Source organism: Telopea speciosissima, chromosome 3, assembly GCF_018873765.1.
Source record: "Telopea speciosissima isolate NSW1024214 ecotype Mountain lineage chromosome 3, Tspe_v1, whole genome shotgun sequence".
Lineage (NCBI taxonomy): Eukaryota > Viridiplantae > Streptophyta > Magnoliopsida > Proteales > Proteaceae > Telopea > Telopea speciosissima.
In genome coordinates, this window is record NC_057918.1 from 12,349,843 (window position 1) to 12,377,337 (window position 27,495).

Here is a 27,495-nt window from a genome sequence, read left to right on the forward strand (position 1 = left end):
AAACAATATTAAGATCGAAGTTTCAATGACACCGAGTCATCGCACAGATAAAGATTCTAATCAAGAGATCGAGTCTGGTAGATTGTGGATCAAGGAAGGTGTTAACACCTCAGTTCATCCCTTTAAACTGAACATCATATTTCTTTAGTATTTTCATCATTAAATTATAGGGGCGCCGTTCTTTCTGCCGCAGCGCAGCCTGCGCCCGGCACATGGGGGTGGGCGCAATGACTACCTTGCTCCCCTGCACAGACTGCCCATGTGCCTGGGTGCAGGCTGCACTGCGGCATAGAGAACATTCTCCTTAAATTATAATATATCTTGCTTTTAAGGAAAGTGTTAAACAAGAAAAAAAAAAAGAAAAGAGATAAGAAACAAATTTCTATCCAATTACACTATAATACAAAAGTTAGAGAATATAATCATACAAAAAGTACCCTAAACTACTGTTTGTTAATTAGTAACAAATCATAAAATAACATGAAGAAAAAAAAAATTTTAATTCATGCATAATGAAAAAAACCCTAAATTCTTATAATGCATGTATGCATAAATATTCAAATAAAATTGAGATAAAATCTATAAAAAAAAATAAGAATGATGGACGAATCATAAGGTCAATATCAAACACTTAAAAACCAATCTCTCTATCAATACTGGACTAAAATATTTGAGAAATTCACATAAAACAAAACCTAACATAAAGAACACAAAACCTGAAAAAACAATACATATATATAAACAATCAAAAAAAATAAAAATAAATAGTAAAATCATCAGAAATTAAACTCATGGATTTCCGGCATATCATCATTGTTCTATTAGGGACAATAATGATAAATCAATAGTAACAATGGAAGTTCTCTCAGTATAGCAAACCAAATTCAATTAAACCAAAGCCAAAAGAAAGAAGACTTAGTGAGGAAGAAAAGTCTAGAAGAGAGAGAAGTAAGCTATGGGGCAAGCTAAGCTCAAGCGTGAGAGAGCTCAAGTCTTTACAACTACGAAAGGTCTCTATCTGCAAACTTCTAATTAAAGTCTCTTTGCTCTCTCTTAATAGGTTTCTCTTAACGTGTGATGCACCCTATTATTATAATATTGGATGTTGCCAACGATTGTGGTGACATCCTTAATCTAAGATATTCCTCAAGATTCCTAAGGTCTTAAGAGAGATAAGGCGGTTATGGCTCATTAATGACAAAAATGATGGTAGGCTCATATTTGAAAAATCCTTATCTTGTAATTGACCAAAATTCAATTGGTTGTTTTTATCAAGTCCCTTTGGGACTAGTAAGTCTTAAGTGTCGTCGTAGGCTGGTTATTGAATCGGTGAGGGATAAAAATCCGCAGCAGTACCGTCAGGTGTGCAGTGCACATCTTGCGGCACAGTAGAGGCCATGTGTGTCATATGTGCAATGTGACCTCTGTAGTGCCGCAAGATGTACACCGCACATCTGCTAGTATTGCAAAAGATCCTGATCCGTATGCGAGGAATCGTAAGACTAAAGCCTATCCAAACAATGGAAATTATGAATTCAAGAGTCCAAGTTTCTACAACTACCTATAAATTGAAGTCGAAAGGGAATCTTCCGATGTGCAATATTCTTCAATGTAAACAATTGGTCTGTTGACCTCTCGACCACATCGATAGATTCTCTTTTTATTTCGGCCCAAGCCAATTATTTCTGCTGGCTTGGGCTGACTTTAGGGTTTATGCTAAAGTGCTAAACGGAGTATTTTAAAATGGGATGAAAAGGAAGAATCATTTTGATCGAACGAACAATGGGACCCAAAAGACAATAAATAAATAAATATAATCTTTGTGAAATAATTGTAAAATTAATCAAGGCCTTATCAAACCATTTTTAATACTTGAAATTAAATCATCATAAAATTATAAAACTAAACCGAATTCAAGGTAATAATTGCTATGGTCAAACCCGCAAGGGCATCTAAGCATGGTTTTAGTGCACGTTGTCGGAACTCAATCAATCTAGAAATCGATATGGGAGATTGGTATTGACCGTATCAAATAAATTTGCTCATGATTACGATATTGGCACGGTATTGATCAGTCACTTAAAAAACCAGTATATATATATCATCCGATACAATACCAATACCTTAAACCATACTTCTAAGGTCATTTTAGGGCATTTTCTTTTAAGTTCCTCATAAAGATTCATGATATTACTAGGGTCAAGGGACTTCCAATGCTATAAATATAGGTTTCCGCAATGTCTCGAAATTATCTATTCATAATTATTTTTTTTCGCTAAAGGTCAGCAAAATTGTATTAAAAAAGAAACGAAATATGTACAAGGAATGGCTGAAAAGGAACTAAGAGTTACCAGCAATCCAAGGGATTCTGGCAAACATACAAGCTAGAAGATTATTGAAGTCTATAGTTTGGCCGCCCAAGAGCTTCCCAGTTAACAGCATTTGTAATTAGGCTAGGAGCTGTGTTCCAAGAAGTTGTAGTTTTCCTCTTAGCTGCCAAGTTTGCAAGCGCATTAGCTGGAGATTTCGCCTCTCTGTAGCAGTGAGTGACTCGCCATTGAATGGAATCCAAGAACGGCTTTGCTACCCACCATTCTTGCATGAGATACCAGGGATAGTTGCCAGTGAGAATGGTCGCAACTGCTGCCTGAGAGTCACTTTCAATCCAAAGCTTCTCTGGCATCAAAGTGCAGGCGAGCCTCATGCCTGTAAGGAAGGCGCCCAATTCAGCCCTGTAGTTTGAACCCGTCCCAAGGTATGCTGCGAAGCAATGAATTACAGCTCCATTATGGTTCCTAAAAATGCCACCTGCTCCAAATGAGCCTGGGTTTCCTAAAGAGGACCCGTCAATATTCAATTTCCACCAGCCTATGGGGGGGTGTTTCCATTTAACTTCAAAATTGGTCCTATGCTGGGCCTTAGCAATCACAACATTCAGGGCTTGCGCCAAGGTGAGGTCCTGGACTGAGCATACCAAGGCTCCTTTATTTTTTGTGCAATCCGACATCTCAGCGAAGCAAGCTTTAACTACCTGAGAGGGAGTTCTCTGCCGATTCTCAAAACGCCTTTTGTTTCTCTCCCACCATATTTGCTTGCAGCCAATAATGAGCAAAACTCGCCATGCTTGCGGTAATGGGACCACCTTTATTTTCTTGCGCCACCATGAGAAGAGCCTTTCAATGGAAGGGAACCCGCTCCAAGTTAGGTTGAAACTGTACATAATCTTCCTCCACAACTGAATTGAAAAGCCACATTCTAAGAAAATATGATGACTTGAATCACAGGCTGCATAACAAATATCACAACGAGAGGCTAAGGGAACAGCTTTGCATCTCACTTTGTGGTCCGTTGGGAGTGCATCATGCATTAAATGCCAACCAAAGATAGAGGTTCTAGGGAGGAGATCTCGATCCCAAACCGTTAAGGCCCAGCCTGGTGCTGCTGTTTTGTTTCTAATGGCTTCCCAGACAGATTTAACAGAAAAAAAAAACTTGTGCTAGTATGAGCTATTCATAATTATTGCCTAGCACGCCATTGAATGAATACTAGTGGACTCAAAGATACTTTTTCCCATATTCTTATTTGACTTAAATGGGCCAAATCCAACTACCAAAGTGGACAAGATCCAAACTGTTGACAGCCCTATTCTAACACCTATGTGGACCTATCCATGAGGAATGTACCTCATTGGACTAATTAGGGCATTCTATGGATGGTGACGGTTAAATGTTAATGGTAGCTAAACTCTTTCATTTAAGTTTCTTCCACAAACGATACATCCTGGATGAGGTAGTTGCTACTTGTGTCCAAAATTTAAAGTGGGTTGGAAAATCTATGCCTATTTGTAAGGGCTAAGGAGTCATCGATAACTCTACGAAAGAGACAATGCACATGGCGCACCAAATTTCTAGTGACCAAATATCACCTCAAGTACAGTACACCTCAAGTGCACTAAAAAGGTACATCTGACGGTGCATTTTACAGTGATTTTGTTTAAAACACTCTTCAAGTGCATGTGCACCGTCAGATGTACCTTTTGGGTGCACTTGAGGTTGTACTATACTTGATGGGATAAAGGTCTGTATATTCGCCATTTCATGATCCTAAGTCAATTAACCTTTTGGGATTGGTGTGTGATATCACTATCAAAAAAGTCAGGGCATAGTATGTCTTTTTTGCTAAGAACAGGACATAGATGCACTCTTAACAAGGTATGGATTTGGATTTATGTCAAATTCATTAGGCGATGTACATTATGACCCTCCCCAGACCTCACAGTGGCGGGAACCTCGGGCACTTTGTACATTTTTTTTCCATTAGGAAAATGAATTGGATCTAATCATATATCAAAATTACATGCTTTTTCATTCACAAACCCTAATACAAAATGTTTCCATCATGTTCTGCAAAGAAAATTTTACCTACATAGCCTTGAATATTTGGAATGTCACAATTTTTTTTTCTTTGCGTTCGTGGTAGATTAATTAGAGATCAAGATTTATGAACATGTTGTCTACAGTAGTATATTTTCATCTAGTAAGAACGCAGTTGAATTTTCTATGTTACTTAATGAAATTATTTGAAAAATGATACAGAAGTCTACTCAAAATACAAGAAAAAACATAATATATGATAGACCATATGATTGAATTGGGACTAACAAATTTGCCACAATCCAAAGGGTAATCTACCCATTGAATGGATAAGTCAGAAAAATCATCCAAACCCTTTACATGGCGCGCCCAAATAATCCAACTTAAACGTAACTTTACCACTAGTAAAGAACCATGATGTTTTAATTATATTAAGATCCAAGCATAACTAAATATGATGAGGAATCGAATGCAACTTAGATTTCGCTCCATTTCAATTCTTTTGTTCCATGTTATCTATTTGTTCAAAAAAATTGACTTACAAAATTTTACTTGTATAAATGTTTTCAAATGCTTGTTTTTTTAATGGAAATAAATATTGAAAAACTTTTCATCATGTAAAATTTTACATTTACGAAGTAAAATTTACTGTGTAAAATTTTTTATAAAATTTTATGTCGAATCAAACGAAGCCGTAGTAATTATATTTGGATAAAAACTTTGTCATGATGATAATGTGATTCCCCTCTTACATGCATTTTTTTTTTTTTTTTTTTACTCCTCACATTTTCTATTTAATCTCTCTCTCTCTTTCTCTACTTTGAATATATGGATCCCATGTAAATGATATTTTCTTTATGGATTCCCTCCCTTATATTTGATAAAACAAATTTAAAGAGCCACATCCTGCCTTTTTCAGGACAAAGTCCATGATTTGATTGTAAGATATTTGCTAGAAGTTTTACCCGACAATAAAAAAAGATATTTGATACAAGTACTGTGAAAAATCTAAACAAGAACCCAAGATAGATTTTTTTTGGGTCCAAAAGATAATTATTCAAAAACGGCAAGGAGAAATTCCTGGCAGAGACTTAAAGGAGGAAATTTACAAAGAAAGTTAGTGATTGTATCCATCAGACACGAGAGATTCCGAGCCATACCAGATGAAATAAACTCATCATCTTTTAGTTTTTTTTTTTTCTTTCTTTTGCTGTCTTTTTGTCCTCTTTTTAAATCCTGCCTGGGAGGTGGTAGCTGGTGAAGGATGTTTGGGTTGAAGAGTCAAGAGTCAAGACTGATCAAGACAAGCAAAACATACGAGATTTTGAGCTCAAGACTTATTTCTCATTGTAATGTCTCTAATACGGTTTTGTCCGAAAGAGTGCGCGATGATGGCCCATTGGTTTTGAGAGAGAGAGACCATTGATTTGGGAGTTGGGGCGGTTTTCTGTCTCATGGCAGAGGAAACTTTTTGGTTAATTTTCTTCAGTATTTCTTTTTCCCAACTGCTGGAATAATGGATAAGGACATCTATCGATCACTCTGTAGTTCTAAACCATAACTATAGTAAAAGGCGTATCTGGTGCACGAGATTTCTGCCACTTCGAGAGGTCTAGAAAATATCATAATATGTTTTTAAGCAACATTAAACATACATTGTTTTAGAATATGGGGATAGAATTGATCCTCACATCTGAAAACTCACTGATTCTAGGGTTTCTTAGCATGAGTCTTAGAATTGGCTTATATATTTTATTTGACAATTATTTTTTCATATCTTGGAAATCCAAGAAACAATTTATAATCTCTTCAATCATTTGCAGAAGCTGATCAAGTATTGTGCCATGAACTTCATATGTGCTGAGAAAAGTTAAATATTATATTTTCACTGTGATGATCTACATGTTCAACTCCCCTAGTTAGGGATTCTTTATAGTGATATAAAGCCGCCTTAAACATATTTTGTTCATGAATGCTTCTAACAACGTGTCACTCGTTCACCTTTATTCCTACTTTTCATCTTTTGATTGATTGATGCTAAACCTAAATCTTTCGGTTGACACAAAAGCCTTCATGCATGTACCATCTCAGCATTATTGGAGAGCATTCAAAATTTGATTTCTCTCTCCATGTTCAATTCTTGTAAATTCTCACATGTTTGACAAAATCTGTGAGCCCAAATCTTTCCCATTAAGAGCTAGGGTGGATAGTTTGGAGAGACATGGTGAGTTGGCGAGTAAAGAAAGCTTCTTGACGAGTGTAACCCTTCTCCTTCTCCTCCTTGTAATCCGGGATGCAAATTGGGTAGGTTGGGTATGCTAGTGGTATACTGTATGGTAGTACTCTATGTGTCTATCTCTCTCTTTCTCCCTTTGAAGGATAAGAGAGTCATTTCAAAGGGTGGAAGAAAGAGAGATAGACACATCATCATCATCATCATCATCATCAAGCTTGTCCTGATTAACCCATTTAAGAATGAGAAGTCATATGTCACAAAAGGGAAATTAACAACGGCTAAGTGCTTCCAAGGCCCATACTGAACTTTTAATTCGTAGGCCCAAGGGTTAGATAGATGTACTCTTTGGAAAATCTTAGGCCCAAGGATTTGTCTACTTATTCTTTTTCCAGCCCTTAAACTTTTGAAGGGTCTGGATAATGGGCTTGGGGTGCATACAGGGCATGATCAGCTTGCTCCTTACTTTTATAGTATTGCATTAAATTTTGGAAGAGGGTTCGCAAGCGGCATAGGGAGGTGCATCAATCAGGTGCAACGAAATGATATCATATATAGGAGGACAATAAAGTCATTTTCTTTAAGAAGAAGAGAGATAAAACACAAAGAGTGCTAATGTACTATCTTGCCCCGACAGCTTAGAGAACTTTCTCCCTTAAATTTAAATCAAAAAATAGGGGGAAAAAAAAAACTTACACTTAGTTGGGACTAAATAATTTGCGACGCGAGGCGGAGGATCTCATCTCATCTCATCCGCGTCTCCAAGGCTATAATGGGTTTCTCATTTATCAATAATCAATTTTAATTGGGTGATTTTAATCATTCATGTTAGATGGATAACTACCCAAACCATGGTGAACTGTTATGTCATTAAGTTTCTAATTTACCACATGAATAGATGATATGTCCATTCTGACCATTGGATAGAAAGGAAATGATCTAGATTAGCCACATGTCGAATTTAAGAGTTGAATTAATCAAATACCCACTTTTGTATTGACACACATCCTATGTATGTCAATTCACGTGTACCAATATGCTAGACATTATTGTATTCTTTCCCAACTCTGAGTAGACCTAGATGGTTTAGATTAAAAATTTTAATGAAATCGTTTGGTTCATATTAGTTTTCTCTGTCAATGGGTCAATGGGTCTGTAAATAAATCATCACCCATTAGGGTGTTTCCTAGTCTGAACGGAGATGGGAACGCAGCAGAAAGATCTCGTACGGGTCTGGTTACTAGCTTTACGAACTCGAACGATCTCCTTCACGATTTTCGAATATCTTGAGAGATTTCTCCACGAAGAATAACTTCACACCACAAATCCTTGGGAAGAGATGGAATCCCAAGAACACATAATTACTTGGAGAGTAGGGAGAGAGACAAATGTTGGTTGCCAATATTATGCAGGGACTTAGGGTTAGAACATCTATTTATAGCAAAATCCTAAGCCCCCCCCTTAATTTACAGTCTTTCACTCAAACAATAAACGACTCCCTCCCCTTGCTCGTGGGTTGGGTCAGACCGCTCCTCATGGGCTCCATGAATCGGGTACAAGACCCGGATCCGATTAATAGGGTCAATGGTGTCACGCCCTGATTCCTATACCATTGGAATCCGTGACTAGAGCGTACAAATACGCTCCACACATCCACCAGGATCACTGATGCAGTATTTAAGCTAACTCACCCACACCACACGCGTTAATTTAAACGACTAGATGAAATATAAATAATCATAATCAGAGTAGTGATGACTATGTGATAACATAGATATATTGACTGTGACAGTTTATCCAAAGTTATCATTTCACCACATCAAGATGTCAACAGTTATAGATCATTCCCATCGGGACTTATGTATTACATAATATTTCGATAACACCTCACTCATGACATGAGTCAAAATAATAAGGTAGCAAGGTATCAATGTAGCAAAACATAAAGTATAAAAATGCGGCCCACGACCCAAGCTACTACTCCCCATGGTAGTGAGCCTCGCAGTAGCAGTCCGATCCATGCTCCCCAACCTTGGGAGCACACCAGCCATCGCTAATGCCCTCAGGGACATCATACGTTGAGCCGACCAGCTCCACCATACCTGCACCATCATCTAAAAAGAGGTTTCCACGAGGAATGAGCTCCACTGAGCCCAATGAGCAAATCGAATCATGCAAATGGCTACAATATTCATAAATGCAATCACAAGCGTGTAAATCAAACATGATAAACGAATCCCACAGTGTCCCATACCACCAGGACAATTCGTACATCAGGTCTGATTTACAGTAATGCCACATGAATTCAATTTTTATTATTATCCACCTAACAAACAAATGCCTAAGTCTGGTCTAGTGCTACTGCAACACCCTAGGTAGCATCCCCGGCCCTCCATCTCTCACACGCGGATGGCCTATCGGCCGATGTCAACCCTAGTTGCGGTTGGAAGCCTGCCATACATGTGTATGTCCTGTACGGCAAACCCCCGATATAACCCCACTACCACGGTTCCAGTCCTCGCATGGAAATTGTCGCTCCCAACACCTCAATTGGTACACACTGGTGTCCCCATGGGGGGATTATCCAACACATAAACCCCTGTTGGCAAGGGTCATAGCACCGGGTATAGTGTTATCCTAACCAGCATACATCTAATGCATATTAAGGTACGTACATGCGTAGGCCAGAAGTCGAGTCCATAGTCCCTCCACGTCGGGCTCGCTATCTTCTCGTGCCCTCTAACTTACACGTGCATATTATCCACTTACCAAAGAAATGCCTAAGTCAGGTCTAGTGCTACTGCAACACCCTAGGTAGCATCCCCGGCCCTCCATCTCTCACACGCGGATGGCCTATCCAACAATGTCCACCCGAGTTGTGGTTGGAAGCCTGCCATACACGTGTACGTCCTGTACGGCAAACCCCCGATATAACCCTAGCTCTCACTCTGTCCCGGCGCCCACTACGGAACTGATCTGTTGAGAATGGTGCCCCCAGTCCGTCGGAAGTCACCACCGGTTACCCAACACCTTACCCCCTGTTGGTAAGGGGTGTAGCACTGGGGAAGTGTGATCCTAACCATATGCTTCTAAATGAGTAAAGGTGCATGCATAGGTATAGGCCAGAGGTCGAGTTCATAGTCCCTCCATGTCGGGCTCGCTATCCTCTCGCGCCCTCTAGCCTACACGTATACATATAATTATTTTCAATCTTTGATCCCAAGTCCGGTGCACACTACGGCACATAACCATATTCAATCGCAACACCCATAACCATATTTAATCTCAACATATATAACCATAACCATCCTCATCACACATGTCCATCTCATCATTCAATCACATTCGCATTCTCAGTCTCGTCACACAACTATGTTTTCATTCAAAATCTCATCACAATAGTAATTCGAATATAAAATACATCCTAGCATCTACATTAAACATGGAAGAATTTATACCAATTTATCTCTAACAAATAGGCGTTATTAGTTATACACTCTAGACCATTAAACAAATAGATACATGTAAGACAGTCACACAACGAGATATAAAACATTCCAAAATAGGGTCGGGTATCCGATTTCCTCACCTTGTTCTTCGAATCAATTATGCTAACCAAAATTCTAATCCTCGCGTGTATCCGTACGGCTCCTCCAGACGGTTGTAGTTACCTAATTTAATATATTTTAGAAGGCATTAACATTTGTAGATAACCCTTATTAAAATCCCTTAAAACCCCTACTTAAGCATTGTCGAAGTAGGCGAGGTCACTGAAGTAAATTCGATTGTGGTAAAGCTATCAATGCACATTAGTCATCTTTGAACCCAATTTATAGGGCCTTCCCCTCAGATTTGGCTAAAGGTATCTTCATATGAAATGTAGCCCTTCAAGTCTAGTTTATAACGCAATTCGAGTTGCATCGATTGAGTATGTATTGACGAAGTTATGATCAAAACAATGGGTAAAGGTCAGAAAAAAGGTAGAAGCAATTTCTGAAAACGGTAGAAGGGTTCTGGGTTGCTTCTACCGTTTTCATTCTACCTTTTTTAGGCAGAGAGAAAAAGGTAGAAAGGAAGATCTGAAAAAGGTAGAAGGGCACCTGGGTTGCTTCTACCGTTTTCATTCTACCCTTTTTAGGCAGAGAGAAAAAGGTAGAAAGGCAGATCTGAAAAAAGTAGAAGGGCACCTAGGTTGCTTCTACCGTTTTCAACCGACTGCATCTACCTTTTTACAGAAAAGACTTACATTGAATACTTGGCTTGGGCTTTGGTTTCATGGCTTAAATAGGTATATCCTAGGGTTATACCATGCAATTTTAGTTCGAACTATTACCCAAATCTAGGGTTTTATGTCTTATCACCAAGAGGGTTTATAAACCCAAGCTTACACATGAGATGGGTGATAGATTTAAAATCAATGAACCCTAGCTTATACATTCTTGTGCTAGAGTTGGCATTGATGGACTATCCCATAATAGTAGGGATTTTTTTGGTACATGAAAGTGCATAAGAGGGGTAGATGTGCTCAATCAAACCTCCATGAATTGTTTGATACATAACCATGGAGGTTTAACCCAAGGTTCCAAGGAGAAACCTAAAATCACAAGCTCTTGGGTTAGGGTTTACCTAATGGTCTTAGAATAACATTTATGGAAGCATGGAAGCCATAACAGCTCACTTAGTACAAGCATCAAAGCATTAACATCCCTTATTGATGGCACTCCCCACTTGCTAGGTAGAGCTCCATCAATGGTAGGACATGGTTCTTCCATGATTTCTTCCAAAGATTGCATAGAGAGAGAGGAAAATGAAATGGAGATGAGTGTACCTACAATGGTGAGGCAAGGTAAAGGGTGTGCTCCTCTCACCTTCTTCTTCTTCTTCTTCTTCTTCCTCTTCTTCTTCTTCTTCTCCAAATCGATTTAGGTTTCTAATTTGGGGGAGAAATGGGTGAATAGTGCAATGGTCTCTATTTAACACACATGGCCACTAGGGCATGTTTGGTTAGACATTATACTTAGTTTCCTAGGGTATGTTTGGCTAATCACTAACAACTTAGGTCCTTTTTTAAGTTATTGGGCCCTCTAACCAACTTAGGCCCACAGTCCATATAAAAGAGTAAAGTGGGCTAATGTCTCTAACCCGATTTAATGTCATATAGGGGTAGGTAGGTCCCACCTGATCTAGGTAGTATACATACATACGCTCCGATCAATAACTCCTATAAACCTTCATTACAAGCACCACTTGGGGTGAGTTGACTTTAATACCCCTAGACTAAGTTAACATTAAGTAGGGGTAGGTCTCACTTAGGGCTAGGTAGGGCCCACATTCCTTTAATCTAGTTTTAAAGCTTAAATGGCCTATTTTTTTACTCGGATCGAGCTGAGACTTTCCCTAGTTCACTCGCACACCTTCAAGAGCATAAATACTATGGATCATACGCATCAAATGTCATTAGCTACCATGCATGGTTGAATTTAATTATTCACGGTTAGCCACTTATCACTAATCATCCGAGTGGGGGGTTCGGGTTCCCCTCCCGACTGACTCCGCACCACAACACGTGCACAGAGGGTAGTCGACAGTTCTACTATGGTAAAAGTATTTTTCATCCTTTCTGTCAATAATTTTATCCTTGACTGCTATAGTCCAAGGTCAACGATGTCGTCATTCGTCGGTATTGCAACACTTAATATCAAAATTTCAAATTAGCCCAGATTTTTGAGCACAGATATAACAAATGGGGTCTGCATTATCAACCAATTAACTATTTTTTCCAAACATATATAGGAGATAATATTGGAATATGCTTTTTGAGGTCCAAATAATTAGTCCAAACCAAAACCACTAAACCTATTTCTGTAATGCATATTTAGTTCCTTCACCAGTCAGTGGTCAACTTAATGCATAGAATAGACATGGAAACGAGTCAATTATAATTAATACAACTCTACAAAGAGTGGATCAAGTGGAGTAGGATTTAACAATAACGCACCCACTCAATCATCAGGTGTTTCTTAGACTTTGAAGTTGTCACCAAATTAGAAACATTCTGATTAGACAACAACTAACGAAACTTTAATGGGTATTTGGGGAAGGCTCGAGTCAGTCCTCTATTCCTTCGATCTATATGACCACTTGTGCTTTGTTAAGTACAAAAAAATGAGCAAGTAAGGGCAGGTGATCATAAGAACTCCCAAACCTAATACCCACCTTTAATTTGATTGCTCTTTGGTGCATGAGGGCCCAAAAGGCTTATTGATTGGTTTTCTTCTTCTTTAATTTCCAGTCTCCCAGATTGTATAAATAAACAGCTTCGCCATACCCTCTTTCAAAGCAGTCAGCCTTAGCATTCTAATAGTCTCTTAAGATCCAAGAGCTTATTAGCTTAAGAAACCCGCCCAGAAGCATTTCTTTCAACTCGAATCACTAATCAGCCATTAAAAATGATGAAGGCAGTGGAAGTAGAACGTGGAGAGACTTCTGCCCTTGTTGGAAGCCCAGGAGGGGTGATGATGAACAAAGGGGTCTCTATATTAGACTTCATTCTGAGGATAGTTGCAATTATAGGAACATTAGCAAGTGCAATCGCCATGGGTACCACTAATGAAACTCTCCCTTTCTTCACACAATTCATCCAATTCAGAGCCCAATACAGTGATCTCCCCACATTCACGTAAGTTAATTAGTTTATTGGAGTAATTTATTTAATTACTAATTACTTGCATTAATATTACTTATTTGTAATTTGTGTGTGTTTATTATTATTGCTAGGTTTTTTGTGGTAGCAAATGCACTGGTATGCACATATCTCGTTTTCTCTCTTTTCATATCCATCTTTCACATTGTGAGGAGCGGAGCAAGAACCAGTCGAATTCTCTTGGTCTTCCTTGACTCGGTATATATTTCCGGATATCGATTCAACTAAATTTCTAAAGAATCACTGTCGTACATTTCAAGCTTATTAGGGTTAACAAATTGTGATCCTCTACTGCCATCTGCCCGTCTGGCCAGCGTGTAGCCTCACACAGATAGGGCAAATTGACCGCCCTACCCCATCCGGTCAGGGTGCTTGGGTGTGTGAGGCTGCAGGCCACGCGGCGGCGACAACAGAGGATCCAAATTGAGAAAATTTATTAGTTTTCTGATCAATGTTGATATGTTTTGGGGGGTTTGTGAATGAAGGCATCGCTGGCTCTGCTAACTGCTGGAGCTTCTGCGGCAGCTGCAATAGTGTATTTAGCACACAAAGGAAATGTGAGAGCAAATTGGTTTGCGATATGTCAGCAATTCAACTCCTTCTGTCAACGTATCTCCTGGAGCTTTGATTGGGTCATTCGTTGGAATTGTTGTGTTCATCCTTCTAATTTCAATGTCAGCTGTGGCTATTTCAAGACGTTGATTGACGACGCGATGATGATGATGATGATGATGATGATGAGTGATTTCATGTTAATGTGTTGCAATACAATTAATGGTGTTTGTATGTTATTTCTCTTTGAGTTGTTATGTGCGAAGAGGGTTTAGTTGTGCCAACTCGTTTGTTATTTAGAATATGACATCTTTTTTTAATTGTTCCTTGTCTTATATTATTTTTTAAGAAAAGTTATAAAAAATCCTTTGTAGTTTGAAAAAATTACACCGATCCCCCTTAAAATTACATTCACCTCCCCTTTGGATGGGGGTAGGCGTAATTTAAAGAAAGATCAGCATAATTTTTTCAAACTATAGGGGTGGTAAAAGTAATTTTTTCTACTTTTTAAGTTAGGATTATAAAATGGTTTTCAAAAATTATTTGAAATCAACATGTCATTATGTCATTATGAATAGACATCATTGTCATGCACATATTTCAAGTACACAAGTGAAAATGACAATATTAAGTTAAAAAGTAAGATTATAAATTATTTGACACATTCACGAGTGTCAATGAAACAATCCCTTTAAGAAAATATAAAATAAAAAAGATTGAGTAGAGTTCTTGTAGGGCTTTGGATGCGCAAAAGAATTATAGAAAAGGCATTTTGAGGAACATACTAAAACTTTATAGGGGGTTTGTGAAATGGTGAAGAAAAGTTTTCTCCAAATAAGAAAAAAAAAAAATCAGAAGTTTTATCTATTTTTCTCACTAGATCAAAACTGGGTTAAACCAAATTGTTCCCGGACTAGCATTCCTACCTGCCATAACCTAACATGACTTGAACCAATTCAGTACAGGGTTTGAAAATTTGGACAGATTGATCTGGATCGGACTAATCCTGTACAAAAACTAGGGTTAGGGTGTTTCTAGTCGATTTCCCTCGATTCTGGACCAATTCCGGTTTTTAAAACATTTATCCACTATCAACCGGGCCGGGCCATTCACAGATTCACTTTTGAAGCCAGACTTGCGAATCGGGAAAGGCATTTGATTTAAATCATATTATCATAGGAAAGTGAAACTTTTTATTTATGAAAGAAACGGTAGTGAAATTCATGGTACATGTTTAATCATTATTCTCCTTTAAAGAAATTGATTTTGACTTAATTTTTTATTTACAATAAAACAACGAAATGGAGTTGGCAAATCCAGCTATAATAAAACTTTAAAATTTAGAGCTTCAGTTCGACTCCGCGTCTTCGCCTCCTACCTTGGGGTCACTTGCCTAAGAGGAAACTCCCTGGTGAACATGGTGGTCTCAATATCTCCCAATTCGTGTGTGTTACGGGAGTGTGCACGAGTCCTGAGGGAATTAATTGGTCAAAGGCCGGACACTTCTCGTTCCTCCCAAAAAACAATAAATTTTAGAGCTTCTCTCTTCCCACATTTACATTTTTTCTATAAGGTTGTCCATGTATTTAGTTATTTTCTTGTATTCCCTTCAGGTCTTTGACTCTTTGTAATCCATTCCTTAATGGGTTGCCAGACTATTTTTCCTCTTTGATTTCTGCATAGGTTACCAAGTGTTCCTTCTTATATCCTTTCTTGCATCCACCCTTGTATTTCCCCTCAACAAAATAATTCTCTATGTTGCGTTTTCTTTTTATAATTTTTTTTTGTAGTAGAACTCTATGTTGCCCTTTCACAAGTGAGGAAATTAGGCTTGCAACATTTCAAATTAGAGCCTTTAAAGCACCTGGTTTTGATGGGTTGTCATTCAAGTTTACCAAACAAATTGGGATACTATTGGACCCAATGTCATCTCTGCGATACAATGGTTCTTTGAAAATGATCATATGCTAAAAGTATTTTAACCATACTATAATGGTTATAATCCCAAAACAAAAGTACTCTGAGGAGATTAGCCAATTCTACCCCATTTGTCTTTGCACTGGTTTTTTTTTTTAATAAAATTATAGTTAAATGCCTTGTAAACTGGATCAAACCTTTCCTAAACTCTATCATTAGTTTATTTCAGATTGCCCTTATCCCCCCTTCTCCCCAAGAGCAATATCTGACAATGTTTATGTTGCTCATGAGATTCTTCTTAAATGTGCTACTCCAAGAGTAGAGCGGGGTATATGGCATTAAATCTTAATTTGTGCAAGACTTATGATAAGATAAAGTAGGCATTTCTTAAACTGTCTTCTCCTCCAAATGGGATTTGCGAACCAATGGATTTATTGGGTTATGGAATGTGTATCTAATGTTTCTTGTAGGATTAGAGTCAATGGGTCAATAATTGGTAAATTCGCCCCACAACAAGGTCTCCGCCAAAGGTGTCCTCTAAGCCCCTACCGTTTTATCATTTACCAAGAAGTCTTATCATCCTATTTCATCCAAACTGAACAAAATTGTTCAATCCAAGGGATTAAGACTAGTCGGTCGAGCCTACTGATCTCCCACCTCATGTTTGCAAATGATTGCATGGAGTTCTCAAAAGCAAGAATTCGGGAGAGCGAAGCCCTTTTCTCTTTACTTGATGATTATTGCACCATGTTAGGTCAAGAGATTAATTTTAGGAAAACTTGCATTCTCTTCAGCCCTACTACCCCTCTCCCTATTTGGCATGAAATTACCTGGATAATAAGTTTCTGAGAAGTTACAAATCATGGAAACTACCTTGGCCTACCCTCTAAATTTGGTCGATCCAAGTGCTCTATTTGTTTACATTTTAGAGCTTGTTGAGGAAAAATTATTCAGTTGGAAGGACTCCCTTCTATCAACAGCGGGAACGGAAATCCTTATTAAAGCAGTTGTCCAAGCATTACCCATCTATGTGATGTCTATATTCCTTCTACCGGCCAGCGTGATTTCGAAACTTTATAAAACTTCTAAGACGTTTTTGATGGAAAGACTCAAATCGGAAGAGAATCTTTTGGCGTAAAAATATATATATATATATATACATAAAGCTTTGACGATCTATGGATACAAAGTTGTTCTTGGGGTTGGCGTAGCTTACTTCATGGGCAGACGTATTGGTAATGGTATATCAACCCATACATTTGATATCTCCCTACTTGGTGGTCATATCACTAGCTGCTACCCTCCCCTTCTTTCCCCCAAATATCTGACCTTGTTTATCAAACAACTAAAGAATTGGTTTTTGGTATATTAAATAACATTTTTTCAGTGCCGGAGACCTTTGCCATTGCCCAGATTCCTATTTTTATCATTGACACTCCTAATGATTAGATTTGAACCCCCTTTCAAAACTGGTTGCTTTTCGGTAAAATTTGCATATCACTTCTTGGCAGTTTCAAATAATCCCCCCCCCCCCCCCAATCAGAGTCTACTCTAAACCCATTTTCAACATGGCTTTGGAGCTTATCTTTACTCCCCAAGATGCAGCTCTTCCTGTGGCAGTTTTGCACTAACTTGCTTGATGTTAATCAGGTCCTTATAGCAAGAAACCTTGCATTTTCTTCTCAGTGCCCCGTTTGTAAGGATCAAAAGGAAACTATCACACATGCTCTATTTTTATGTCCCTTTGCAACTGAATATTGGCGTGCTTCACCGCTTCGTGTTGTCACCCATCATTTTCAAAAGATGACTTCTAGGGATTGAATCGAACTTAGTGAAGTTTATAAAATGATTGGATTCCACAAGTGACCAAATCAACTTCACCAATTTTTTGACAGGTCAAGTTAAATCGAAAAACCTAATTTTCCAAAAACAATTTGAACATGGTTATCAAAGCTCAAACTAAAGATCTCATACTAATCAAAATATGAGAGAGAAGGGGAGAGAACATAAGGCATATAGAGCGAGAATACTATACTAAATTTATAGTGTTTACATAACAGTTGTCAATTGGCCTATTATCTCAGTTGGTTAAAATGTCGCATTAATAATGCGAAGGGCACAGGTTCGAGACTTGTATGGGCCAACTTTTTTTTAACGAGTTTTGTCGCGCCTCGGGATTGTTGGGTCACAGGTTCGAGACCTGTCTAGGCCAAATTTTTTTAATTATTTTAACAGGTCTTAGGGTTTTGCGCCTCTGTTTTCAACAATCTCGTGTGCTTGATCTGAACCTTATCCTCAATCATCCGATTCTCCAAATTTGAATCATTCATCCTATTTTATCTTTCTATTCCCCTTTATAAATCCATCTAATCTACCTGGTCTCTGTCGAGTTTTAAGATTTTCAAGCTTCCTGAAATTTATTTCAATGGGGAGGATTGGATTGTTCGATCTTGAGAAGCATTTTGCCTTCTATGGGGCTTATCATAGCAACCCCATTAATATTTTTTTACATATGTTATTTGTTTGGCCTATCTTATTTTCATCTCATCTTCTTCTGTACTTCACACCTACCCTTTTCAATCTCCCTCAGGTTGGATTCGCTCCATTGGGATACAACGTCAACTTGGTTCTGAATATTGGTTTCTTTCTTACTTTGCTATATGCCTCGTTCTATATTGTTTTCGATGAGAAAGCTGGTTTTTTGGCTGCCCTACTCTGCTTCTTCTGTTGGGTATCTGGCAGTTATCTTGCAGCTCTGCTTGGCTTTTCTCTGGCCTGGAAGGTGAGACGCTGTGCCTCCCCTCCTCTCTCTCTTTTCCCTCTATCTTCTTCACGAATTTTATTTGGATTTATTGTTATTTAGTGAAAATGGGTATTGTGGCCAGTGTTCCTTGAATCATGACTATTGATTCGCTCTGTTGTTTTATTCATTTATTATGAACTGGGCTGTTCTGTTTATCTGCTTGTTCTTTTTTGTTTTTTTGTCTGCAAACAGGTAATTTGTAATTTGGGCACGGAGTTTCCCATTTTTGGAGTATCTGAGATTGCTAACTGTCAATTCATTAACTATCTATCTGGGATTGTTTGGTAGTGGCCTTTAGCTCATAATAGTAGATCCAATTTTAGGTAGCTTAATTAGGTACTTCTTTCGGAAAATATTGTATTCATCTTTGTCTTCTGAATTGAAAGCAATGCATGTTTTTTCCTGTTCACAAATTTGAAGGGTCTTATTTGGCCATATTTTGAAATTGGGTTACTTTTATCTTTGTTTCTGTTATCTACTTATTAATTTGTTTCAAGAAGATGTACTCTAGTATAGTGTAGATAACTAAGAAATCAGCTTTTGTTTTAAAAATAGGCACGCCAATTTATTTTTGGAACTGAAAAGAAGCGTCTTTTTGACTTTCTCTTTTAATTTCTATATTTGTTCTCAGCTTGTTCAATTCTGCATTTCTCCATGTGGGTTATTCGATTGTTGAAAAAAAATTGTGAGCTTATGCTGTGTTTTCAGAGTTGGGCATATTTATCTTTCTGGTCTCTTTAACTTTACTGTGTAACATCCGTTATTGTCCTTTATTTTTGCATTTCTCGTCTTCTTTCTTACTGTTCTGTGTATCTGTTTGTTTTTTATGGAACAGTTATTTTTTTTTTAATTACGGAGCATTGGCCTCTTTTGGGCTGAACAAATAGAATATCCTTAGCACCAGTACTCTTGACTGTTAGCATTCTAGGTTATGTTTTGAAAATTGTGGACTCCCTTAAGGACTTGGTTTCCTGATAATTGTGCTTTCAGATTGGTAAACAATCAGAAAGCTGTACCAAAAACCCCTTAAACGACTCAATCATCCAAGATCTCAGCTGTTTTGCATATCTTTTAACATTTAGTTCAGTGTTCTTACTATGTTTATATTCTCTTTCTTCCAACTGGATGATGTGGGAAACCACATAAAACATTTTATCTTCTCAGATAGGAGATTGAAAAGCAAGGGACTGACTCAACTTGATTGGTTACTGGACTCATTAGGGAGGTTTGTGTAGTTCTAGAGCTACATAAAATTGAGGGTTTGTACCTAATTTTGCTTGATCTCTATCTTGGAGGCATTTGAATGTTGAGTAATCTCTTTACTATATTTGCGGGATTTGGATTTCTGTTTAATCCCCTTCAAAAGCAGCAGAGTTTAGGTGAAAATGCAACAGTAGGAAGTTATGAGAATCCAATGATGGCAATTTCATGGAATATTGAAGCTTGAAGGCAGATGGTACAGAGAGCAAAAATGGAAACTTCCGAGGTCTCAAGGGAACCTTAAAGGATACAACTTTGTTGGGAGAAACTAAGGGATGATATGCTGCTTTTCAGGTCAGTGATGACCATATTAATAAAACAAGGCAGAAAAGTAACCTACCAGGTGCATGAGGTCTTATTACTCCTCAAAGTGCTCATTATTCAAAAATGTTGTTGATTTTCTATTTGACTAATTGGTTTAAGTCTCCTAAAACTGCACCTCTATAAACCACTTATTACAAAATTTGTTAGGCTATAGTTTGTAGGGTTTTTATTTTTTATTATTGGTTCGAATATTTGTAACCAAGCAGGTTACAAACAGAATATGTAACCGTACTTTAGCCCCTCTAGCACAATTGGTTTTAATTTTTACATTAGGGTAAGAGGTAACTTCATATAAAATAGCATTTAATACTTAAAATAACTACCAACCCATGGCATAGAGGGTAGAAAAGGAATTGGCATTAAGCTTTACTGCCAAATCTCACCAACCTGGCACACTTTGGCGAAGGCATCGTAGTCTATTATGGCTGTGCTTTCTTCACATATGAGAACCTCCACAATGAGTCCTCCAACCACCGGTAACCCCAGCGTTATATACTCCTCCTCTCTTTCTTCATTCACTGTGCCACTCTGGGAGCCCACACTCCCCTTGACATTGCTATTGCTGTTTCGGCTATTTCTTTGACGGAGTTTGTGGTCGCGGTTAATAAGACACAGTTTCCCTTCAGATTAGACTACCTCTTCCACCACAAAGTGGAGAAGCATAGTCGTTCCATTGGTGTATGTAGGATCAAATGCAACCCAAGAAGGCGGTGGAATTGGGTTGTGACCTAATTAACAAAATATAACAAACAAAACAGAAACCCAAAACTAATCCTAACATCACACAATGGCATATTACAGAAAATAAATTAGAAACAAATGTAGAGAGTGTCATGGAGGTTATTACCAATTGCTTGAAGTAAACTAAGTACAAGAGGGAGAGAGAGAGAGAGAGAGAGAGAGAGCGACAAGCATGCACACACGGCGATTTGGAGTGGTTCGGACCAACTGTCCTACGTCTACTACCCTGATCACGGACTAAATATTTCTCCACTATTCAATTCTTTTCCCAAGAAAGAATCAAGCCCGTACACAATTCAACCACTATCCTCGGATTCAACACCCGGACCACCCTTGGTCAAGAATTTCTACCCAGGCCACACAGGACAAGGATTTCTTTCAAGCCACACAAGCTCAACTTACAACAGAAGTGGTTTCTTCTTTCAAGTGACTCCACCTATTTATAGGCAAATGAACTAGCTGTTAAACTAGTCGTTAGTGTCAAGCTCAATTTCTCCTTTGAACATTTGAATTCTTCGTCCATTCTCAAGAGAAACTAGTTGTTAGAGAACCATTTATAATTCAAAATGGTTGAAAGTATTTAATCCATTTTAGTCTCCAATATTCAACTTATATTTTCCAAAAAAAACTAGTTGTTGGAGCTCCTCAGCATTAGTAAAGATGTTTAAGAGTTCCACTCAAGTGGTTAGAGTCCAAGTGATTAATTAATGATGAATCAAAACCTTTCAACATCATAACCATGCAACAATAAATACTATCGCACACAAGATGGCACGACAGTCGCGGAAGACCACGATTGCAAGGACTCAAGACTGTCACTCTCGGACATAGACGAAAGCTGGTCACGGAAGACCACGGGATCGTTCGTTTGAGAAGGCTTAGTCTCATTTACTCTTAGACATTCACGGAAGATCGCAATGGTCATCTGTGGACATAGAGCAGTAAATCTCGATTGTCCGTAAGTTATGATTTAGAATATTTTTGACTTACCATTTAAGCCTCGTCGTCCATCTTGGGCCTGTGCCTAAGGTGGTGCATCGTGGGGTGCTTGACTGGTTCTGGCCTTGACCTGGTAGGGCAGCCGAAATCCCTGCATCATCTCCCCTGCAACTTCTTTCTTACCAGCCGTCCACCAAATGGTGCTCTCGAAAGTCAAAGAACTCGAAGATGATGTCTGTGAGTTTGGGGTTGGTGTGGATGCAGGAGGATTCCTTTATAGGCAAGGAAGAATGTTTGGATGTTTTGAAGGGAGTTCAGCTGAGAGGAGAAACTGAGACATGGATGACTGAAGGAAGAAGACGTGGCCCCTCCTTCGTAGCCATGGGAGCAACAAACACACACACACACACAGAGAGAGAGAGAGGGTTACATAACTACCCTTTTTTTTTTTCTTTTAAGATGGAATCTAGCTTTTTGAGGGTAGTCCCTGTTAAAGGTTTATTACGATAGGGGGAGTCTCCCTATCGTGAGTTATGTTGAGTTGTAGATTTTAGGTTTGCGTCTATGTTGAGTCTTAGTGTTAGGAGAGTTGTTTTGGTATTCATTGTAATTAGATGTGTACTCTTAGTAGGTTTCCTACCAAGAGTCTAATTTCTGGTTTTATAAATAAAGGCAGAGCACCACGATAGAGATAGTCTGTGTCTATCGTGGTTCAAAAACTTCTCCCATCGTTCTCTTCTCCATCCTCTCTCTCTCTCTCTCCTTCTTCACAGGTTCTGGTTTCAGATCCTGATTTGCTACATGGTATTAGAGCTATGAAGAAGAAAAGGAGAAAAAAAAACTATTAAACGCTAGTTTTAAAAAAAAATATAGGGTTTGCTAGTGTGTTCCGATGCTTACATGCTATCGTTTGTTGTTGTTCAACTGTCGTATTGGTTTTTTTCTTTTATATGCTTACGATGTTCCCTTATGGCCTTGATCTTTTGCTGAACTCTACAAGTTGAACCCCAATGCATGGGGGAGTTTGAAGTTCTGAAGATTTGAAGCTCCTCCTGTCTCTGTTGCGGCTCACAGTAACCACATGGAAGAAAGGACTTGGATGGGCAGGTCTCAGGAGTTAGAAGTCAGAACATGGAATCTCTTGTCCTTGGTAGTGGCAGAGACAATCTTTAGTAGGTACCAGTACCTGTTGGACGAGTTGAAGGAAATTTATTTGTAGGCTGTTGTGGCTATGCTGTTGAGTCCTCCTTCTTCCCTGTTGAATTTTGAATCATCATCTACCGTTATCCTCAGTTTATGGTGGTACTGACTGTCCTTGAGATTTGAATCCAATTATATTAGTTCTTCTCGTTTCTACCTGAGATCTCATTTATTAATTATACTCTTAGGGGCAACCTATTCTGTCCAGCTTTAGTCCCACAGAACATCATAGGGCTGAGAAGCATGCCTGTTGCCTGCAAACAGGGCTGGTATAGAGTTACTGTCAGGGATGATCCCAGTGAATTTTATCCTGGTATTTGAACCTATATTTGGTTGATTACTGCTTGGATCTGGTAGATCGATGGATTTATGGCCTTCATACAAAGCTTCAGAGCCATAGGAGTCCATACGAATGTGCTATGCCCCCTAGAAATCGAGTTGCTCTCCGCTGGTTCTATCGTGAGTCAGTTTCAGCCTAAGGAAGAAGAAGATATTTTCTTCTTATTTTCTAGTATACCTCTTTTTTTGTAATTTATATAATACCCCGCTAAATTTGATTCTTTTATGTTTTGTCCCCACACTTAATATGTGATTCCAAATTAGCCCTATTTCTAAAACTTTTATTATGTTTCCATCCCAAGGTCTGTTCGCCTTAAAAAAAAAAAAAGGAGTCCCAAACTTTCAAAATAATTATTGAACTGCCACTATCTCTTATTATTGACATATTTTGAGTATTTTCTTGCTTGGATGGGCCCATGTGTATGGCCAGAATTTACAGAATTGCCATTGGTCGTATATTTGCAATTACTGGAGATTATTTGCTAAGATTTGTTTAAATCTGACCTATGTGAGATCTTATTTGCGGCTGCTCTTGATTATGGGATTTATGAGATGCTCATCCTTCATGATGATGGTTATTGCTGCCATATGATGGAGGAATATTATGTATTGCATCTTCTGCATTATTTGTCCATGTGTAATGCTACACGTGAGGGGGAGATTGAAAATTATTATTATTATTATTATTATCTTCTCAAGTCATCAGCTAAAGATTATTATTATTATTATTTTCTTCTTCGTGTCATTTGCTCATGCCCTTAGCAATAATTTTATCTTATGAAGATGGTTATTTGTGGTATTCAGCAACAACATTCTTATCTGGTTCCCAGCAACCTTATGTTGAGTTACTTTGTCCCCAACAACATTATGTTGTTGGTACTTGGCCTCCAGCAACCTTATGTTGCTGCTACTTGGTTCCCAGCACCTTATGCTGCTACTTGGTTCCCAGTAACCTAACTGCACTTTTACCTGGTTCGCAACAACTTATGCTGCAATTTTATTTGTGATCTTTGTTTGAGGCTCATAAGTGTCTGATCTTTACTAATCAGATCTCTAATCATGTGATTTTTACTAATCACATCATTGCTACCCTATCTTTTTTGTGAAGATTATTACCAACTACCTGCCTTCTTTGAGAAGGGCTTATGATGTTATTGTTGATGATTGGTGTGCTTGAGTTGGTATTGCTACCAGAATGAAGTTCTGTGTGTGTTCACTGGTGTCTATGACTGCTACATATATTCAAGATTGAAACTGCTTTTAATATCTATTCTTATTGTTCCAAGCTGGAGTATTTTTTCATGTTCCTAATCTTGAGTTATGTTGAGTTGTAGAGTTTAGGTTTGAGTCTATGTTGAGTCTTAGTGTTAGGAGAGTTGTTTTGGTAGTCATTGTTTCATTGGAATTAGATGTGTATTCTTAGTTGGTTTTCTAATTATGATAGAGATAGTCTAAGTCTATCGTGGTTCAGAAACTTCTCCCATCGTTCTCTTCGCCATCTCTCTCTCTCTCTCTCTCTCAGCTCTCTTCTTCTTCTTCACAGGTTCTGGTTTTAGATCCTGATTTTCTATAGTCCTAAATTTCCAAGACCAATTACAAAACTATCCCCATATTAAAACATTGTACTGTCTTATGGGCAAAGGCAAAAAAAAGTGGTTACTAAACCTGTTGTAACCAGCTCGGTTACAAATAGATTTTCCCTTTTATAATATGATCTGAAATGTATAGATTAGGTAGGAGTGGGCATGTAGCAGTTGTATAATAGGTAAAGTGTTTGTTTGACAAAATGGAGAAATGAAATTTACTCAAAAAGAAACAGAAAAGACTAATACTTATATACCAATTTTTATAATAAGAAAACAGTAAGAGAAAAAAAAAAAATAAAAGGCCAACTGAACGCGCTGAAGGGTATCCCAATATCCTATGATACATGTAGTGAGTTGTGGTGCTTTTGGAATTGAAGAGAATCCATACCCTTTCTTCTAAAAGCAAGATGAAGTGAGAGGAAGAATAAAGTTCTCGTTTGGACAATCTAGGGATGTAAACAAGTGAAAATGAAATGAATGCACCCGCATCTAAATTCAAATTTCATTATATCCAAATATTAATAATACTTTCCACCCAAAAAAAAATATTAATAATATTAGCATAAAGTAATACATTATTGTTTGTGTGTGTGTGTGTATATATATATATATATATATACAGTGTTAAATAATTATCTGTAATCTTAAATTATAGTTGGAGTGGATGTATCGATATCTGAATTCATATCTGATTATCCTGCAAATTCCAATAAGTATCCAAATTCATACTGGTAACCATTTACGAAAATAAATGGATAAGGTTCCAGATCAATCCTGATTTCAATTGTCCATTTTCATCCCTAAGAAATTTAGAGAATGATTTTTCCTTGGAGGTCCAAGGAAAAATTATCTGGAAACTTCAATTCCATGTACCATGGAAATTGATCTGGAAATATTACTGTAATATACAGTTCATGATATGCAACACCAGAAGTGAATACTCATGGGACTTTTGTTCAGAAATTGGTAAAAGAAGAATATCAAGCTGGCAAATTTTACTGATTGCCTGAAACACATCGAATTCATCCTTAACATGAGGATTTTAAAACTCTGCCCAAGACTTGATTATAGTTTTGTCAACCCTTTCCCACAATCTTGATGCAATGGTAGGCTTGGGCAAGATTGATGTAAAACAGACTCAGAAAATATGGCTATGTTCCTGGACAATGTCATACCTTACCATGGGAATGGAGTTTTTCTGTCAGGACAATAACTTCTATGACGTCCTCTCCTTTTAGTCTCTTTTAGTAATGTTAACGTGATAGCTGTAGATTTTTTGTTTTCTTCGAATTGTAAAAGAACATAAGAGGTTTTATTTGTTTATTTGTTTATTTGTTTTTGTATTTTGTACAGTATATCTGATGGCCTTTTCAGATTAATTCATATGGTGATGTGAATACAAATAATGAAAGTATCCTTTTGTTTATATCTAATATTATGCTGGTATTTCATCAAAAAATAAAATGAACTTTGTTGCCCTGGTTTCTCTTTGAAACAAAATATACATTTTTTTTATGATGAAATAAAAAATATGCTATTAATTACTGGAAAAAGTAAGGGGACAAGATTCCTGGAATACATCATCTGTCTTGAGAGTAGGAAGAATTGTTGAGGTATTAATCCATTAGACCTGATTAATCTTTTGGAGGGTTGCCCCTCTCTCATACATGAGTTTCTGCAATTTTACACACACACTCCCCCCCCCCCCCCCCAAAGGGATGCCCACAAACTTGACCTGCTTGCAAAGACATGAGATTCTATTTTGCTTTTTGGGAGTGGAAAAAGTTGTCTTTTTTGCTTTCTGGTTGTGCATGTTATGTTCTGTTGATCTAAGCAAAAAAACTTGAAGGTATAGTCTGCGCCATCTAGCTTCTCTTTTGTTTTAGACTTGGAAGGTGACTGTATTGGCTGTGTTATTTTTCAGGTAGGTCTGGCCGCACAGTTGTTTTGTTGGTCTGGACAGTTTATAGGCCATGGAGTCTTTGAGGTAACTTCTAAGTATTAATTATTTGTGATTGAGAGATAATTCATTGCTTATCAGATCTATTCATTTCATTCAAATATTTTTGCAGAAACGAGCACCAGCTCTTTTGGACAACCTCCTTCAAGCCTTTCTAATGGCCCCTTTCTTTGTTCTACTGGAGGTAAATTTGTCTAATCCTCATAAGTTTATAAGGTTGTTTCCTTGAAATTAAGGGCAAGATAGATATAGCAGCTTTTTTTATTGTTTCAGGCTCTTCAAATGTTATGTGGTTATGAACCATATCCTGGTTTTCATGCAAATGTGCGAGCAAAAGTAGATGCTCAAATCAAAGAATGGAAATCCAAGAATCAGAAGAAAATTTCTTAGTTTGTAAATGGGAAATATGCAGTCAATACAAGTTATACTGGTTGTTGAAGAACATTCATGGAGCCCATTCCATGATTTAACTATAGTTTCTGTGTGTATGGAAATGTACCATATAAAAGAAATATACACTTGTAAAATTTTTAGAGTTAAAATGCTTGCGACTGCTTCAAGAACT

At 37.8% G+C, this 27,495-nt stretch overlaps 1 protein-coding gene and 1 pseudogene across 2 annotated transcripts; both read left to right on the forward strand.

Moving 5' to 3' along the window:
• Positions 1-13,055: 13,055 nt before the first annotated feature.
• On the forward strand, positions 13,056-14,027 carry LOC122654853 (annotated as a pseudogene).
• Positions 14,028-15,731: 1,704 nt separating this feature from the next.
• On the forward strand, positions 15,732-27,495 carry LOC122653555 (2-hydroxy-palmitic acid dioxygenase mpo1-like). Of its 2 annotated transcripts, XM_043847422.1 has the most exons (5): positions 15,732-15,738; positions 18,169-18,560; positions 26,895-26,957; positions 27,043-27,114; positions 27,204-27,495. In XM_043847422.1, exons 1-5 carry the CDS (start codon positions 15,735-15,737, stop codon positions 27,318-27,320), a joined length of 648 nt encoding a protein of 215 aa, XP_043703357.1. In that variant the 5' UTR covers positions 15,732-15,734; the 3' UTR covers positions 27,321-27,495. The 2 variants fall into 2 exon arrangements, with proteins under 2 accessions (XP_043703357.1, XP_043703358.1); XM_043847423.1 differs by lacking the exon at positions 15,732-15,738 and having other exon boundaries at positions 18,098-18,560.

Coding starts and splice junctions, on each gene's coding strand:
- LOC122653555 (XM_043847422.1), top strand. Junction 26,958..27,042: donor TAGGCCATGGAGTCTTTGAG/GTAACTTCTAAG, acceptor ATATTTTTGCAG/AAACGAGCACCAGCTCTTTT. Junction 27,115..27,203: donor CTTTCTTTGTTCTACTGGAG/GTAAATTTGTCT, acceptor TTATTGTTTCAG/GCTCTTCAAATGTTATGTGG.